The sequence below is a fragment of the Ctenocephalides felis genome, unplaced genomic scaffold (genome assembly GCF_003426905.1).
Source record: "Ctenocephalides felis isolate EL2017-DRISC unplaced genomic scaffold, ASM342690v1 CF-g0.4_SCAFFOLD_01492, whole genome shotgun sequence".
Lineage (NCBI taxonomy): Eukaryota > Metazoa > Arthropoda > Insecta > Siphonaptera > Pulicidae > Ctenocephalides > Ctenocephalides felis.
Window position 1 is genome coordinate 53,134,688 of NW_020537646.1, and position 19,296 is coordinate 53,153,983.

The following is a 19,296-nucleotide window of genomic DNA, read 5'->3' on the forward strand; positions in this document are numbered from 1 at the left end:
ACTTGAACTGAATACATTTATAAGTAAAATCATTACTTGATTACTTATGATAAATTTTATAAATTTATTCTAAACTTTAATTTATTGTTCTTTTTATTTTTTAATTTTAAGTAAATTTTGATCAATAGTATTGATTAATAAAAACCACTGTAAAGCAGCAAAATATTTGCCGGGTCAGCTAGTATATATATATATATATATATATATATATATATATATATATATATATATATCATTTCAGAAGACTTTGATTAACTTAATTCTGTATAGCGGATATGTTCCGGCTGGGCTGGAATTCGGGTTTTGAAGAATTTAATCAAATAATAAACCATATATTTGTTTAGCAAAGAGCTATAGGTCTCGTAGGTCTCAAGAAAATACATTTTGTTTTATAGAGGACATAAAGGACGTTAAAATCTTTGAAAACATAACATACTAATATCTCATTTCCTATGGGTTTTTTGCTATTTATGTTTATTATCAATATTGTAGAATAGAAAATTCTCTAGAAATTTTATTTGAAAGAATGTTTCATACGGTGAACCGTTTTCGAGATAGAGGTAGTGTTAGAAGTATCGAGGCAAAAGATCGATATTGAGTACTTTAAAAAGTATCTAATCAAAATATCGATGCCAAAAAAATATCGTGCCGAAAGTATCGATAGTACTCAATATCGAATTTTGAGTACTTTTCATCAAAATCAAACATAAGTGCAAGAAAGATCTAAAACTCATTTAATATCATATCACAATATTAGAATGAATCCTATTGCTTGTATCTGATGTGTTAAATCAGAATCATTTTCAATATTGTAAAATGTTAACAGTATTTTTTCAATACTAATTTCAAATTCTATACTTCTTCGAAAAACAATACAAGTTATAATAGTTGAGTATTTTTGATTAAAACAATATAATAGTCTCATACTATATTCAAAATGTAATTTTATTCATTTTTAAGTATTTTTAAGTACAATAATATTTTTAATATTTTTAAGTAAAATAATATTTTATAATTGTTGAATATTTTCATATGAATAATTTTAGCGAGCATGCAACTTTAAAAGCCGTTACATGTTTTCATAAAAGTGCAATATGAAGCTCTTTGAAAAGCAATAAACATTCAGTTTAATGATGGTCAAAATAATATTTCGGCACTTGAAAAACATCCCTTCGGAGCGATGGGATTTAAAGTTTAAATGGTTCCGAGTAACTCAAACCCATATGTTTGCATGTTGATATTTAAAAATTTCAAAACATGAGTATTTTGCGTTAAAAAAGAATCGAAATATAATTATTTCAAATAATAATATTCATCAATTTCTATATATTAGTATTTTGCGTAAAAACGAATCGAAATATAATTAATTCAAATGATAATATTCATCAATTTCTATGTATTAGTATTTTGAGTAAAAAAGAATCAAAATATAGTAAACGCAAAATAATCATACTTTATTTGTTGAATATGTTTTTATAAAACATTTAAGGTACTTTAAAATCCGTTTCATTTTACATAAGAGTAATAAATAAACATCTTTATTTATTAGTGTGGTCATATTCATTTTGGGTTTGTGAGACTGATGACGACTCTGAGGGATCGTTTTTGGACAATTCTTTGAACAGTTACGACCACCTAGAGAGACTATTGTATTGCATTTGCAATGAGTGGTGTTTATAGTTGGTTGATGAGTGGTGTTCATAGATTACGCTGTCGATTCTTTTTGAGTACTATCGACGAAAAGAATCGATATTGGCAAATAGATCGAGCTAAAGAATCGATAGCAAAAGTACTCACTACTATCGACCGCAAAGTATCGATATTTACTCAGTACTCGATATTTTGTTCTAACACTAGATAGAGGGCGGAGAGCGCGCGGTCTCAGCATCACTTCAGGATTTCAGGTCAACCGATCAAAAACGCGCCATATATAGTTGATAAACTATCGATAGATCTTATTCATTAACCATTATAAATTATTAACTTTCCGTAGGGTAGTTATAGTAATGGGCCAATAATCTAAAATTTTTTTTTTTTGCATTTCTCGATGTTTTGAAGGTTTCTGAACGTTTTGGCATACCTCAGAAAAAATGGATGCGTGTGTGTGTTTGTGTGTTTTGTATGTCCGCATTTTTTCGTCCACCTTTTCGGGCGCGAATTGATTTTTGGAGTTAGTCACCGTGTGCACTGAACGGCTCATATATATCGAGATTCTATAAATGTTTTTTACAATATTAATAATACTTTCAATCAGTTCCGGTTTTTTGAATTGTTTAATTTTATAAATAATTATAACTGTCAAACTATAATGTTCGAATTTAATATATTTTGTTTATTTATTTTTCGTAGTATATTTCACATTTACTCTTTTATTAATATGCTTCGTTGCAAAGCAATAATTTCTTTGACATGTTTTAGTTTAATATGGCAAGCGTTTAGTGCATTATTTACTTATGTGGTAAATTTTCTACATTTTATTTTATTCCGTTCTTGCACTACACATCTTTATGTTAAATTTGTTCTTTATAGCCCGGTTATAATAACAATTTACGCATTCAAGGTTATAATAGTTCATAATGGACCGTAACTCGGTACAATTGTTTAAAATACAATCATAAAAAAAATCTCAAAAATCCTTATAGTTCCGGTGCGAGCTAAAAAATTGGTACAAGGTCAAAGGTCAAAAAAATGTTTTTTTTTGTGATTTTCAGCTAAATGATCAGTTTTATCGCCAAATTATATCAGACAAAATCGTAGAGCATAAAATTATCTATAAAAAATGTATCAATACTTTTTTCCTCAGTACCACTACTTTTTCACTATTTTCGCGCAAACACGCGAGGCTGTCAAATATTTGATCGCTTTACGAATAACCTAAGTTTGTGAACTCATATTGTTTCTATTTAATTGTGTTTAAGTGATCTCTCATACCAGAACAATTGTCTGACTGAGATACAGTATGTAGGAATTATATCAAATAAATAAATAAAAAATAAACAAAAAAAAGTGAACATTTAAGTTAAATTTTATGGCAAAGTGTTTTTATAGTACCCAAAAAAGTGTCCAGTGCGGGTTAAAATATTCAGCTATTCCAACACCAGTTTCCCACAATGGCATTTTTTTATAATAATTGCAGCAATAATTATATATAATTAAATATGATATAACAACATGTTATTATATTGAATAGGTGTCTTGAGGGTATCTATAAATTGCTGTAAAATCTATGCACAAAGCGCAGGAGTGCTTTGACACCCAAGGAATGCAAGATGTATGACACTTTCAAATATTTATACAGGAAGATAGGACAAGAAGGATTCATAAACAATGCAATAATTAAAGGGATAAATTGCAACAGAGTATTAAATGTTCTGAAAAGTGTTCAAATTCAAAAGAAAAAAAATCACAGCCGATAACAAATTTCTTGCTTTAGGTCTGTCCAAATAGTCTCCAAAAGCTATATTTATTTTGCCATGTCCTTAAGCATTGAGAAAGTTGCATGCAGATATACAATAGTATAGCGGTATTAAAGAGTGTCTATTTAAAACATTAGGTTCAGCTATTTCTCTCAAAAAGTTATTAAATATCATCATATTCAGAATTGTCATATGTTTGAACTGAATTTCATATTGTTGATGTTGCAAAAAAAGTTATTTAGTATTGGTTTAAATGTTCATAAACATAAGTTCATTGTTATATTTAATAAGATTGTCTATTACATAAGCATATGTGAACACTTATAAAGCGAGGCTATACCATACTTAATATTTTAATGTATTTTGATTAAGAGTTACTGTTATGATATTTTTCAAATAAAACTTAGGCAACGGCGCAATATATTGTTTAAATTCAAGATATATTTGTTACTGACCTTGGGAATCAACAATGTTGCTTTTATCTTTCAATTCAAAAACAATTGTATGCGCATAAAACATTTTTCTGTTCATTGTAAACACTTTGTTGATCTTTTTTGGCAATTTCAATGATAATGTTTTCATCATGATGAAACATGGTTAAATGTAATAATTATAGAACACTCATACGAAAACTATTCGAAGGTTTCGTCAAATGCAACTTTACTAATAATTGATTAGATAGCAAAATAACTATTAAATGCAGAATTAATAAAAAAGAATATCTCATAAATGAACTAATCTTAGGAATTTAGTTCTCTCTCAATATTGATATCAATATATATTTTATTTTTTTAAGGTTTATAAATTTGTTATTTATTCGTCAATACTCATGTGTTTTTTTTCTTCTTAGTTTTTAATCTTCTAATATATTGTAATTAAGTCATTAAGTAATTAACATTAGTCTAGTCAATCATTTCTACAATTCATTTTTTAGATATTATGTATGCATAATTGTGGAACTATAATGATTAATATTCATCATGTATTTGAACATACCATAACCAATTTCAATTATTCTATAAAAATATGTCTGTAATATATTTGAAAATATGTCTTGTACTTCGCATGTTTTGTTCTTATTTCCAATATGAAAAATTAATAAATTCAAATTTCAATCAAGGTAACGTCAAATCGCCAGGCATAGCAATTTATTTATGCTTATTTATCTATGAATGTAATATTGCGTTTAAAAGACGATCTGTTAACGTTGGTACCAGCAGAAGCAACACGCTCTGATATTTTATTTATTTTCACTTCATTCATTATAATAATCATTTTTTTATAATTCATCACTTTTTTGGGAGTTTCCTGTTTTTTTGTAGGAGGCATAATGAGTGAAGTGAAAAAAATAAGTAAATAAGACGTTTTAATAATTGATAAAAACACTCATTGTGCAAAAAACGGCATTACTCAAGTGGCCCATGGCAGACATGATGTCTGCACACAAATAGTGGGCTCCCTTCTATTTACAAACGCCTTTTTTGCATATGCATCCCACAAAAACACAATGTAAGCAATCGGAAAGAATCACTTTGCATTTCAAAGAATTTATGTCTATATAATAAATTGTATAATTACATGATTTTTTTCGTGAAAAATCGATGTCAATTCGCGTAAGAGTCAACGAGGGTAAAAACTTTCTCGGCAAAATTCTTAGCACGTTTCTCTGTACATTGCGAAAGTAGGTTTATAATCCCGAAATACTTTTTAAAATTGAGTAAGTATCACAATATGATAAATATGTACGCGATTCGACATATGTACATATCACCAGTCTTTCAGTTATTTTTCGGCCCACGTCTGTCCATCGCACTCTATATACAGGAAAACTTCAAATTTACCCTTCTGGGATTTTCATAGTCAAATCGAACTCATCAAATATTATCTTTAAACGAAGCTCATGGATTATATTAATTATAAATTACAAATTTATTATATTATATTATGCACTCCATTATATGTATAGGATAGCAATCACAATAAAAGCATTTATAAGAAAACACTTCTACAGATCCCTAAATGATAATACATTCGGCGAGTGAATTATTTAACGAATCTTAAAATCCGCATAAAAAACTTCAACTTTTTAAAGTAGATTATGAAGACCAAATTCTTTGCTTATATATTAAAATTAAAAGCTGCAAAAACGTTAATTAAAAATATAAATATAAACATTTCCAAGCAATATATTTATTCATTCCAAATTAAGATAGTTTAAATAAGATAATAAATTATTAATATTTAAAGAAAACAGAATATTTCAACATGAAACTCTTAAATTTGAATAGTGGTGACATTGAAGCAGAGTATTTAGAGTATAAGAAATCAAAGCTTTGAAGAATAAACTGCATTGCGTGCAGATATAATCATTTTTTCGTTGACGATGGACAATCAGGCCCACATTGACCATATTCCTCTTCAACCCACTTTTCTAACTGTTGCTCTTCATCTTTGCATATGTCAGAATGATCCAAATGACGAGCAATTGTTTGTTTAATGACGCAAGGCTTTCGCTCACATCTTGGTATACATACTTCCTTCTTTTTAGGCTTAGGTTTCGGACATTTTCTTGGACAACCTTTAGGCAACTGTCGTTTTTGTGAAGAAAACATCGCCTTCGAACCAATAAGATCTAAAAAACTATTTGTCTTGTTCAAGGCACACGTAACAGAATTTGGTATTATTGTTGAGTGCTTTAATCGGCTCTTCAATTGTTCGCCGGAATAAATTTTTCCTTTAAGTGCCATATTTTTATTATTGATGTCATCATTCTTATCCAAATTTATATACGATGCACCGGATTCATCAGATGTAATATCAGACCCCAACATGTGCCTGTTATACCGCATTGCATTCTTACATGGCGAATTTGTGTCGCGTTTAAGTTCAATCTGTGAGTATTGATTGTCGACGAATCAGTGACTTCTAAGTTTAAGCCCTGCAGTATGTCGGATTTCTCAATAGGAGGTACTACTATGTTTCCTAAATCAGTTTCTGTCTGTTTCCTTTGTGATTCCTCTAAGCTCTCAATTTCATCACTTTCTAACTTCTCAGAATGTTTATCCTGATACTCATGATATTTTTCTAGGTTACAAGGGTTAGAAAACTTTAAATAGGCGCGATCGCGCCTACGGGTCCAATATCGAATCCAATCTCTTCCCGTCATCGACGCATATTTCAGTCTATTTTTATGTTCAACAGCAATTTTTAACTTCATTATTTTTAATTGACGTTCTGCAACAATCCGCGATTGTGCATACAACTTTGCGAGATCTTCTTGGGTAGTTTCATTTGAAGAGACTTCAGAATCTTTTTTTGCAACGCCATTTGCGAGTAAGTTCTCGGAAGTAACTACAGGTTTTCGAATAATCATTTTATCGTCCTTGAAAGCTCGAACCTCAGACCACCACTTGCGCGTATTTTTTGAATTATTTTGATTTTCATAATCATATCGGTCTACATCACGAGATTCATTAAAGTCTCTGTTATATCTTTCTTGGCTAGGGCTATCTTCTTGATAATAATTACAGTTAAATTTTCTATAGTCGTTTCCACACATGTAAAAAGGATCATTAGAATGCGGTGAAGATTGCAGAATGTCAGCGCCTCTTATATGCATATATTTTGTATCGGATCGGTACTCAAGTCTGTCAAGACACCCTTCATTCGTTGAATTTCTTTGTTCATCTGTTTCAAATTTCTGGTTTTGATAATCTTTTATGCTATTTTCTTTTATTATATCTAATTGGTGATCCGACTTGCCGTGAGTTAGCTTATTATCACACAAATTGTTGGCTGCTACCAAATTATCATATAGTTTCTTTTTAGCTTCATCTTTCTTCTTTGTTTGGTCATTAGACATTTCATTTTCGGCAGCAATTTTTTTAATTTGCAATCTAACGTTCAACGCGCCATTGTTATCATGAGATGTTTGAGTTACTAAAGAATCTGCACAACTACATACCGTTCGCGAATTGTAAGCGGACTGTATATGTACGAACGCATTCACGCATTTCGCGAACAGTTTTCCAGACATATTTTTCAGATTAATCGCATTAGATACTCAATTAGAACATAATTAGAACATTACTACTTGGAAATTTTGATATAAACGCATTTTTTTATAATTTTAGCATAGTGAGCACATTCCCGCTTTGAGCGGTCGCTTTTTAATTAGTACCAACGCTTTGTATCAAAAATTTTAGCGCGAAAACAAAATGCATGCTTGCTTTTCCAAGCGTAAAAATGACGTATAATTTGTGAGATAGTTTTTCATTTTTTCTGTAATTGATTACTTGTTTATTTAGTTGAGTTAATTAAGTTAGTTATGCATTCGAAAGAATATGATTTCGTCACAAAAATTATGTTCATAAAAAGTAGTATACATACATATCTATTTCACGTAATGAGAGTATAACTTATTAAATTGAATATCGGTATAATTAGTATTAAATTGAGTAAACGGTAAATATAAATTATTACCTGATCCGGTGAAAGAGAACTATCCCCACTGGCATTCCGCTCCTGATTCGCTGCACTCCTTTCAGTTTTACAAGCCATGTGATAATCAGCGCGAGCGCGTTGTACCTTAGCTAAATGCTTAGACCAAGGTTTCTGAGCTTTTTTGAACGAGTCTTCCATTTCTTTACGTTCTTTTATTTGTATCATTGACTGAAATAGTAATTGTCACATATATAAAATCTGTTTGATTTAGGTTAATTCTTTTTTATGAAGTTTTATCTAAATTTTTTTATGTTTCAATTTATTAGGTTCCGTAATGAAACAGTAATTTTTTTAAGTTTCGCAATCTACCATAATCAAACACATATACTTATCAATTAAGAGCTTTACTCGTCAGGTTATAAATATAAAATATATATATATATATATATATATATATATATATATATATGTTGAAAGTTTCGTCGACGTTGATACATATTTGTAAATTTTTTAGCAGCCCAACAGTCGAATTAAAAAAGATTAAATAACAAAATTATTTATTCAATTATACGTTTCGACACTTGATGTGTGTCATCATTCAGTAATCTAAAAACATTTAACATAATGAACAAGTGATGATAAATATAAATATATAAAAGGAGGAAATTATACATACCAAACCAGGAAAAACAAAAAAATTAATTATGATGTGAAAATTGATATAAACACTAACTTTGTGTGAAATAATAAAAAAAAACTATTATTAACAAACGAGTTTATAGGAGGAGCAAATATTGCCCTCCTATATTTAAGTTAACATCGGAAAGTGTTGTGTGTACTATTCAAGGCTAAACATACAACTCAGAGCAGTGTAAGCCACGTGCGCGTATGGGAGTGGGAGGAGTAGCAAGAACGAAAGGGGAAGGAAAAACAGAGAAGAAATATAAAGAATGAAAGGTTCTAAAACTGTATTGAATTACTTTTCATGAAATTAATAATTACTTTGTAACTATCATGTAAGAGATGAGAGGAATTACGTTTGTTTACACAAGACGTATTAAGGGATATAAGTAAAGACTCAACTATCTTTCTAAGGTCACTGTTCTTTTCAATGTAAAGGATTGAGGGATTTGTCATGTTAAAGGAGTGGTTCAGGTTAATCATATGTTCAGAAAGCATCGTTTTGAATTGATTTGGGTTTCTGGAATTATAAGTATGTTGATTAACCCTCTTGTAAATATATTGGGAAGTTTCACCAATGTAACAACTATTACAGTCGTTGCAGTCCAACCTGTAAACAGAATCAGTAATCCTATCAGCGGGAGTTTTTGATTTAAGAGGAGAAAAAAGGCAACGGAAAGTGTTATCAAAACTGAAAACTAAAAGAAAACCTTCAGCGGCAAATAACTTTTTTAAAAAATAAGAAAAACTACTTAAAAAGGGTAAACAAATAACACCTTTATATTTATCAAAAGAAGAAGAATTAGATTTAGAAAAAGAATTAGAATTGTTAAGATAAGAGGAACTGTTTAAATTGTTTTGTAAAAACTCTAATCTATTTTTAATAACGTTATTTACTAAATATGAAGGATAAGAATTATTATTCAAAACAGCACGAACTAAAGATAGGTTTTTTCCCCAGAAAATCTTATCACTTAACAAAATGGCCCTATCTATTAAGGAAATAGCAACTGAAATTTTTATAGAACGAGAGTGATAAGAAAAATAATTTAAATAACGACCAGACCAAGTTGGTTTTTGGAACCAGTCAGTGAGGATGACATTATTATTTCTTATAAGTTTTAAGTCTAAGAAACTGATAGAATTACCAGACTCAAGTTCACAAGTGAACTGCAAATTCTTATTAAAAGAATTAAAAGAATCTAACGTGTGGGATACATAATCATTATCTAAACACAAGAGGATGTCATCAACATATCTATAATAAAAATAAGGTTGAACGGGAAGATTTGTTAAAATAAAATTTTCTAAAATTTGTAAAGTTAAATCAGCCACAGGAGGACTAATACTAGACCCCACGGGCAAACCAAAAGTTTGTGAAAAAAATTTATCGTCAAAACAAAAGTAAGTATTTTCAAAAATGAAATTTAAAGTAGTTTTAAACCAGATCAAGTCAAAAGATGTATGGGGTTGGATGTCATTCCAACGGTCATTGACTGCCTGTAAAGCAAGATCCCAAGGAATATTGGTGAACAAGGAAATGACGTCAAAGCTGGCTAAAGAAAAGTTGGAAGGGATTTCGGAATTGTTTAAAATTTTAGCTAAATTGAAAGAATTGGAAACGTTAAACTTGGAAGAAACGGTAACTTTTGAAAGGATAGAACTAATAAATTTTGAAAGTTTGCTTAAAGGAGAATTTACGTCAGAAACGATAGGTCTGAATGGTAAATTTGGTTTGTGAACCTTAGGAAGACAATAAAGTTTAGGAAAGCTGGGATGAAAAACTTTCAAAGAATAGCCTAAAGATTTAGAGATTTGTTTTTTAGAAATCAAAGTACTGATAAGATTGTGTGTTTTTCTATTCAAATGGTCAGTGGGATCATTAACAAGAGGTTTATAAAAATTAACGTCATCTAATAAATCATAAGTTTTTGAAAGATAATCAGACCTGTCAACAACAACTGTAAGGTTTCCCTTATCAGCTTTAGTAACTAAAATATCAGGATTATCATTCAAAAACTTTTTACATAATTTTAAATCTCTTACAACTTCCAAATGTAAAGGGAAAGAACAAGCGTTAGAATTAATATATATATATATATATATAGTAGCTGACCCGGCAAACGTTGTTTTGCTAAATAAGGTATATTCTAAACCATTTCTAGAGAATCAAAAATATTAATACTTTAAGTGCATAAGGATGCGTTGTTTGAATGCTGTATACAATTAGGTATTATAAAAACAATAAACCCGATTAGTTTGTCTATATCTTGTCAATACAATCAAACTGCAAGTTTTATACACTTTCTATAGAAAACATCGTATAATACAATCCGAGTCTTTTTTGCTCTTTCGGCTTATTAATTACGTTTCAAGTTTTTCAGATTCTTTTTGGATTCTGGATTTTGTGTGTAATTGTATATAATACTACTGAGCTTGTACAAAATTTTCAAATTTTTGCGAGGAGAGATAAAAAATGAATTAAGTATTTCTTCTTTGACCTGCTTTTTGAAAAGTTTCAAGTTACATTCGATGAATTAAAGTAAATTTAATAAAAAGTATATATGTAGAGCAGGGCGAGGCACAAAGGTCCAATTTGACTTTGAGCAAATATAAACCATAACAATTATATCACAACAAATAAGACATATCAAACGAACAATTATTTGACTACGTTCAGTAAACTGACTTCTACTTCATCATTGTAGAAATGTGCTTTTTCGATGTCTTCCAAAAATTTGTTATCTAGACCTTTTTATCCTATATGCGGGGTAACTTGTAACGGGCAGGTGGCAAAAGGTTTAAAGCCTTATTATAATTTTAAAGGTATTTTACAAAATAATTACATTTTTAACTAAAGCTAAAACTACCAACGGAAGAAAATACTTTTATTATGGATTTTCAAAGATTACCGTTTATCTCCCCCATTTCAAAGATTATCGTTTTCAAATCAAGTTTGTAGCTGGCTATACATCTTTTTTCCTCTACTTTTAAATATTGTTGTTAAACAATGCTTAACTTTATTGATTTTTGGCACATCGGTGGTGGACCTTTTTAATCCCAGACCTTCATATATTAATATCTATTCTGCGATAAATTCTGGGAAATTATAATTGGAAAAATGTTATTCGACAAAATGTCCATTTGATCGATACCAAATTTAGGTTCTGAATTTAAATAAGATAAATAAAAAATAATATAACCCAGAAAATGTTTTATAAATACCAATGAGTATATAATTATACAAATGAGATCTTTCAGAGCACCGTGTTTGAGAAAAATATGCCAAAAAGTGCATTTCCATATTAACATATCAAAAAAGTTTATATTTTGAGTCTCTAGTAACACTTGCGGCCCGTTTACTAACGTTTTTGTATATAAATAAAACTACAAACAAAACTACTTACTACAAATTTATCATAAATAAATAATATTTGCGTAAAACATCCTATTAAACGTAATTGAACATCATCTGTCAAAAGCGTTTGACATTTCACGAAATTGCCACCGTCCATTGTTTTATTTAAATTACGCTTCTACAAAAATTTTCAAATTAAAAATGTAAAGTTTCTACGCGGATTTGAAATAATTTCTCACCTTTTGGACTTTCTCTGGATTGGCACGAATTTTTCAAGACTAAGAGTGGCCAAATCGATTCAGCCGTTTTCGAGTTTTATTCGGACATTTGAAAGAGAGCTCCATTTTTATATATAAGATATATATATATGTATATATGTATGTATGTATCATTATATATTATAATGTGTAATTAACTTCCCGTAGGGCAAAAAAATCGAAAATAATTTTTTTTATATATGTTTACGTTTCAAAGGTTTCTAAATATTTTGGAATACCTTACAAAAATTGATGCATGTGTGTGTATGTGTGTGTGCGGATACATGCTGATTAGTTTTTGGCGAAGGCAGGTCTAGCCGTTCCGAAGATACGGCGCAAAAAGAGCCAAAAACGGTAACTCAGTTTTTAAGAGAACTGAGGGTCCAATTTTAATAATTCAAAAAACATTTTACTTGTATTGACGAAATGAACAACTGGTAAATTTTTTGGGAAGGAAGGTCCAGCGGTTATGGACTCTAAATAAAAATAAGTTGAAAAAATAGCATTTGGCGGTCGAAAATGTTTATTGGACATATGTACATCAAACTATTAGATATTTTATAGAGATTTTAATATTGTGTACACATTTTGTGTAAATTTTTTTGGGTTCCGTACCAAGATTTTTAATTTTGAAGTTTTTTTACATGTTTCAAACAAATGTCCTCGACATTTTCGACAGTATCCCTAGTAGAAATGTATCGTGGCCAGAGGGGTAAAATATCGTAGCGCAATATTCGAATCTTGTCTTTAGTTGGACCGGAAAATATTTGTTTTCAAAATTATGGAAAATTTGGAAAATTCATCGGAAAAGTGTTTTATATGGTTTATTACAAATAATAAACATGTTTCCCATCTGATTTACGCCTCTAATTTTATATTTACACAAATTATACATAATTTTTAAATGTGGGCAAAATCCAAGTTTTTTGTGGCCGACCAAGAGTTGTTTCTTCAGTATTATCGAACTTGGGAAATACATGGTATTTATAAGGGTCACGAAAAAAATTAACTTTAAATAATTAATTAGCACCAAAATCGTGATTAAGGCTTTTAAAAGGTCATATGCTCGATCGCAATTAATAGTTTGATACATTTTTCTTATGAATTCAATAAAAATTTTAAATGTGGGTTTCATGCATTTTTTTCTGGGCGACCAAGATTCATTTCTTCAGTATTATCGAACTTGGGAAATACATGGTATTTATAAGGGTCACGAAAAAAATTAACTTTAAATAATCAATTAGCACCAAAATCATGATTAAAGCTTTTAAAAAGTCATATGCTCGATCGTAATTAATAGTTTGATATAAATTTTATATAAATTCAATATAAATTGTAAATATTATATTCACATTCATTTTTTCTTTATTATCGAACTTGGGAAATAAGTGGCATTTATATTGGTCAAGAAAATAATCAATTTTAAATCATCAATTAGCGCCAAAAACATCAATGGTGACTCTTAAAAAACATATTCTTAATCAGAATTAATTAATTAATAGCTAAATTAATTAATCCATTATTAAACGTGAAGATATGCAAAAATTTTCATTTTCGATTTTTGTCCCATTACTATAACTACTCTACGGGAAGTTAAAAAAAAAAGCAATGAATAATTTAACTATATTATATATTTATTAAATATAAATATTTATTTATTAACTATATTTAACGACATTGTAAGTATGATATCATTCAGTAAACAAAATAAAAATAAAATTATACAAGATTATAGTAGTACAAAAGTACCAGAATATATAAAAAATTTAAATAATGTCAGTACGTACCACACCGACCAAAAAAATACAAATTTAAACAAAATGTTTGATGAAAAAAAAATCAAAACTTCGAATAAAATAAAAGTTAAATAATAAAATTTTGTGGTTAGTCACATGACTTACTTAAATTTGTTTTTTCCTGGTTTGGTATGTATTATTATTATTTAAATCTGTTATATCTACAGTAATATATCGATCTTTATTTAAAAATTTAGACGTTCTATATTTATTCATATAGAATAATAACATTCTGAAATTGCATCATATACATGTATGTATGAACATCTGGTTTTTGAGACTTCTCAATAGTGTCTCTTTTTTCTTTCATATAACCGATATTTGTATAAGACTATCTCACTTAGAGTACGATGCGTGTCCTTTGTACAAAAAACCTATGGCACTAGAAACCCGATTGGGTTATATAATAATGGGTTCGATATCAAATTTACTTCAACCTTCAAGTACTTTTACGCAATATTTTTAAAACTAAGTACTTCCATGCAATATTATTAAAAATGCTTGAGGTCCTTTCTCATGAAATTTTGATTGAATTGATATTCTATGTCTCCATATAACGCTTCACTTTCGAACATACAAGACTGCTATATGCCTTTCTATTTGTTTAGCTACCAAAGCTATATACCTCGAGCTAGCTTCAGATTTGACAAGTGATACGTTTCTAGATTGCTTAAACCTATTTCTAGCTGGGCGTGGTCCCATTGAATGCATCTATCCTGATTGTGAAACAAGTTTTATAGGTGCAAAAAATACTCTTGATTCCTTATATATTCTATTAAATTCCGATTCCGTATAAAACGATTCCGATTCCTTCTATTAAATTATAGATTCTATTAAATTCCGATTCCGTATAAAACGCATTTTAACAAAGTCTTAATTTCACATAACATTGAATGGAAATTTAATCCACCGCATGCTCCACATTTTGGGGGCATTTGGGAAGCAAAAATTAAATCAGTAAAAAACCATTTGTTAACGGTTATGGGAACACAAATATTATGTTACGAAGAGTTTATTACCGTTCTCAATCAAATCGAGGCTTTACTAAACTCAAGACCGTTATATTGGCAGAGTAGCGATCCATCGGATCCACAGTCCCTTACAGCGGCGCATTTTTTAATGCAAGAACCACTGTCGGATATCCCGGTTGATTATGAAAACTTAAATTTGTCGAAAAGAAAGCAATTATTAGACCAAATAGTCGCCTCATACTGGAAGCGATGGAGTAGAGAATATCTTACTGAGTTATAGGTTCGTCAAAAATAAAACACTGTAACCAATCCTATAAAAAACGATGATCTGGTAATTGTTAAACAAGAAAATACACGACCATTACATTAAGGATTAGGAAGGATCGAAGAAGTTTTCCAGGCGACGATGGAATAGTAAGAGTGGCATCAGTCAGAATTGGAAACACCCTAGTTGAGCGATCGGTGGTCAAACTTTGTCCTTTTTAAAACTTTGAAACTTTTCAATAACTATACTGTGATAAGGCATTCCGATTTCCAAAATAGTGAATTATTTTACTATCAACCGATTTCAACAAATACAGGGTTATAAAAAGTAGCCCTTTTAGACTGGGGAATATGTTTGCGCCAGAATCTGTTAGATGACGCCAGATAATATTTTTAATATTCAGACAACAATTTTTCTCTGGCAATCCACAAAGATTTGGATGTAATAGCTGATCTGACGGGTGAACGAGCTCTCTCGCGTTGGCTGGTCACGTACACCGTTTTACTTGTACTTTCCATATGAGTTTTTTGTGATATATTTCGATCATTAGTTATTACTTTATGAACTAAATACCTTTTCGAACAGTGCAAGTGTTACTTATTTGTGTTTATAACACTATGTATTATAAACATTGAACTTGTAATTCCACAATATTTTCACAAAATACTAATTTAAAAAATCACAATTGGATAATGTGTTGTTCGTAGACTGACTGAAGTTATAATGGAGAAAGGAGTTTTCAAAAAATATTTTTTACCAAGAATACACATGTGGTGAACGAATTACGAATCCTTTGCGCGTCGTTTTTATTGTTTCGTGAGAAATTTGGGAGAAACATTAAAAAATTCAAATTCATTAGTAATAATTCCCAGTTTACAAAAAGTCAGTTTAAAATACATTACTCTCACAATTAACAAATGTATCAAAAATATTTGTAATTTTAGAAATGCAATTGAAAAAATCACAAATTGGCTGCATCGCACAGTGGAAATCGATATTTTTGAAAACTTTTTATATTTAGAAACAATCGGAAACAATAAACAGTTTAATAGTTTGAAACTCTCGTATACTAACAAATTTAATAAGATATTACAAAATAAATTAGAAAATAACAAAATAATTTTAGATAAAAATATTATTGATAATTCTTCTATCGACATACCAGACAGACTATTGTACCAATTCGCTTTAGAACCTAATTTTTCAGTTCCTGCTACTTGCCGTAATTTTAATTTTATTAAATTGCTAAGTAATTTAAAATATGGTTTACAACAAATTAAAGATCCGAAAACTAAAATTCACACTAGAAATATTTTTTGTAAAAAATTCATCTCACACATTAATTCCTTTAATACCAAAAATACAACTTACGATAATATTCTTAGAGCTTGCAAAATATTTCTCAAAAATCATCCAGATATAGTGGTCACTAAAGCGGATAAAAGGTAACATCACCGTTATCATAGACAAGCAAGACTATATAAATAAAATATCTGAATTATTACTATGACACTAAACTAGACAAACTTACAGCTAAACAAACAACTAATCAAGGAGACAACATCTGACCTGAAAAATTTACACCCATATTTCCCCGGACTTTATGGCCTTCCCAAAATCCACAAAAATAATTTACCTTTTAGACCAATAGTTTTAGACATTAATACCCCTCTATATAAACTCTCGAAATACATAAGTAACATTATAACTACAATAACAAAACTAGCTGTAAGTGGAATTCTGCCTTGAGGCAATTATGGCATCGTGCCTTAAGGCAAATTGCTGAAACTTCCCATACCGTAACGAAATGTTCGAGAAATTTTGAATGTTTTCAAATAGATTATTATAACATTGTCTAATATTTATAAGAATTATATAAACTGAATTGCAGAGTTGAAATTATTTGTAAAGTATATTAGAACTATAGTTAGAATTAAAAATAAAATCTGAAATATTTTCGATATACAAAAAACTAAAAAAAAAAAAAAAAAATTGGAACAAATTTTTTTTTTCCAAAATCAATTATTTTGTTAAGACAAGCAGAAAGTTCTTTGAATCATTTAAATCGGACGCTTAGTTCTCTCAAAAACTGCCATTTTTTACATATTTAGCTCTGTATCTTCGAAATGGCTGGGCCTGCCTTTGCCAAAAACTAATAAACACTTCTCCCAATCATTACTAATTGAATGTTTTTTAGATCATTCAAATCGGATACTCCGTTCTCTCAAAAATTCGATTACTATTTTCTGCACTCTTTGCTCCGTATCTCCAAAACGGCTAGACCTGCCTTTGCCAAAAACTAATCAGCTCTTTTCCCTATCAATAGGAATCGAATGTTTTTTGAACCATTCAAATCGGTTGATCCGTGCGCCCTAAAACGTGACTGGAAATTTGTATCCATACATACATACATACACACACACACACACACATCCATTTTTTCTGAGGTATGCCAAAACGTTCAGAAACCTTCAAAACGTCGAGAAATGTAAAAATTTTCAATTCCGATTTTCGGCCCCTTACAATAACTTACCCTACGGGAAGTTAACAATCACCACACTACATAAAAAATTCTTATGAACTCGTTACTGACTTAAAACACAAGATAAATTATATACCAGACAACTACAAACTAATTACCTTAGACGTAGTCTCACTTTTTAATAATGTACCCCTAGACCTTATTTTAGATGCTATAAAAACCCGATGGGATGAAATTTTCCCGTTTACTTCTTTATCTTTGTACTGGTTCAGGGAAACTGTCAAGTTCATTGTCTCTAACACTTATTTTGAATTCAATGGCTCTTTCTATTAACGAATTTTTGGGGCACCAATGGAGTCCCCAGCAAGTCCATCTCTAGCAGAAATATTTTTACAACTTCTTGAAAATACAATTTTTAAAAATTACAATAAACATATTTTTTATTACCGTTATATAGATGATATTATCACTTGTATCCCTAGTGATGATGTCACTATGATAATTGATCAATTTAATAACGTCAGTAAAAAATTAAAATTTACAGTAGAATTGGAGACAATGAACTCGATAAGTTTCTTAGACATAAAACTTATACGTACTACGGATCACAAACTAATAACAAATTGGTACCAAAAACCAACTAACTCTGAACTTGACCTTAATTATTTTCCTTATCATCCACTATAATAAATCTAACTGATCACGCAATACTTCTATCGGACAAAACATTTTTGGACAACAACATCAATTTAATTACGAAAATTCTAACAGATAACTCCTATCCCTTAAAACTTATAAACTCCGTAACCAGCAACAGACGAACATACCTTTTGAATAAAATGAACAATTCCACAGTACAAAATTTACCTGACTCAGAAACTCTTTTTGGTGTAATATGTTTGCCATACATTAAAGAATTGTACGAGTATGTTCCTTGAAAAAAACTTTTTTATAAATCTGGACTCCGACTTGTAAACAATTTTAGTACAACGACTAGTACTATTTTTACCAAAACAAAAACCCCTTTTAATATCGAACGACTTAGAAATCTCGTCTATCAAATTAATTGTCTAGATTGTAATTTAATTTACATAGGAGAAACAAGCCAGAACTTAATGGAACGTTTACAACAACACAAAAACAATTGAAAAAATCCAAGACAGTTTGAAACTAAGATAGCAGAGCATATTTATACTTTAAAACACAATAGGGACTTTTCTAACACGACTGTACTACAATTCGAACAAAATTTATTCAAACAAAGAATTATAGAAGGATCTTTCTTAACTATTTATAGCAATAAAACAATAAATAAACAAAATGAACTTAACACGCTGTGCGACACAAATCTCTTTTATTTAGATAGTATTTCCAAATTTCTCACAAAACAATAAAAACGACGCGCAAAGGATTCGCAATTCTTTCCACACATGTGTAGAATCTTGATAAAAAATATTTTTTAAAAAGTCCTTTTTCCATTATAACTTCAACCAGTCTACGAACAACACATTATCCAATTGTGATTTTTTAAATTAGTATTTTGTGAAAATATTGTGTAATTACAAGTTTAATGTTTATAATACATAGTGTAGTGCATTACCATATCCTGATACCATGAATTATTAAA

General features: G+C 29.5%; 1 protein-coding gene across 2 annotated transcripts in view; it reads right to left on the reverse strand.

Annotated features, from left to right (window-relative positions):
* Positions 1–19,296, reverse strand: part of LOC113370685 (protein kinase C and casein kinase substrate in neurons protein 1) — a 167,655-nt gene that overhangs the window by 69,250 nt on the left and 79,109 nt on the right. For both annotated transcript variants that reach the window (XM_026611379.1, XM_026611378.1), the window contains exon 5: positions 7,899–8,087. In XM_026611379.1, the coding sequence (XP_026467164.1) occupies positions 7,899–8,087 (189 nt within the window). The remainder of the gene's footprint in view (positions 1–7,898; positions 8,088–19,296) is intronic.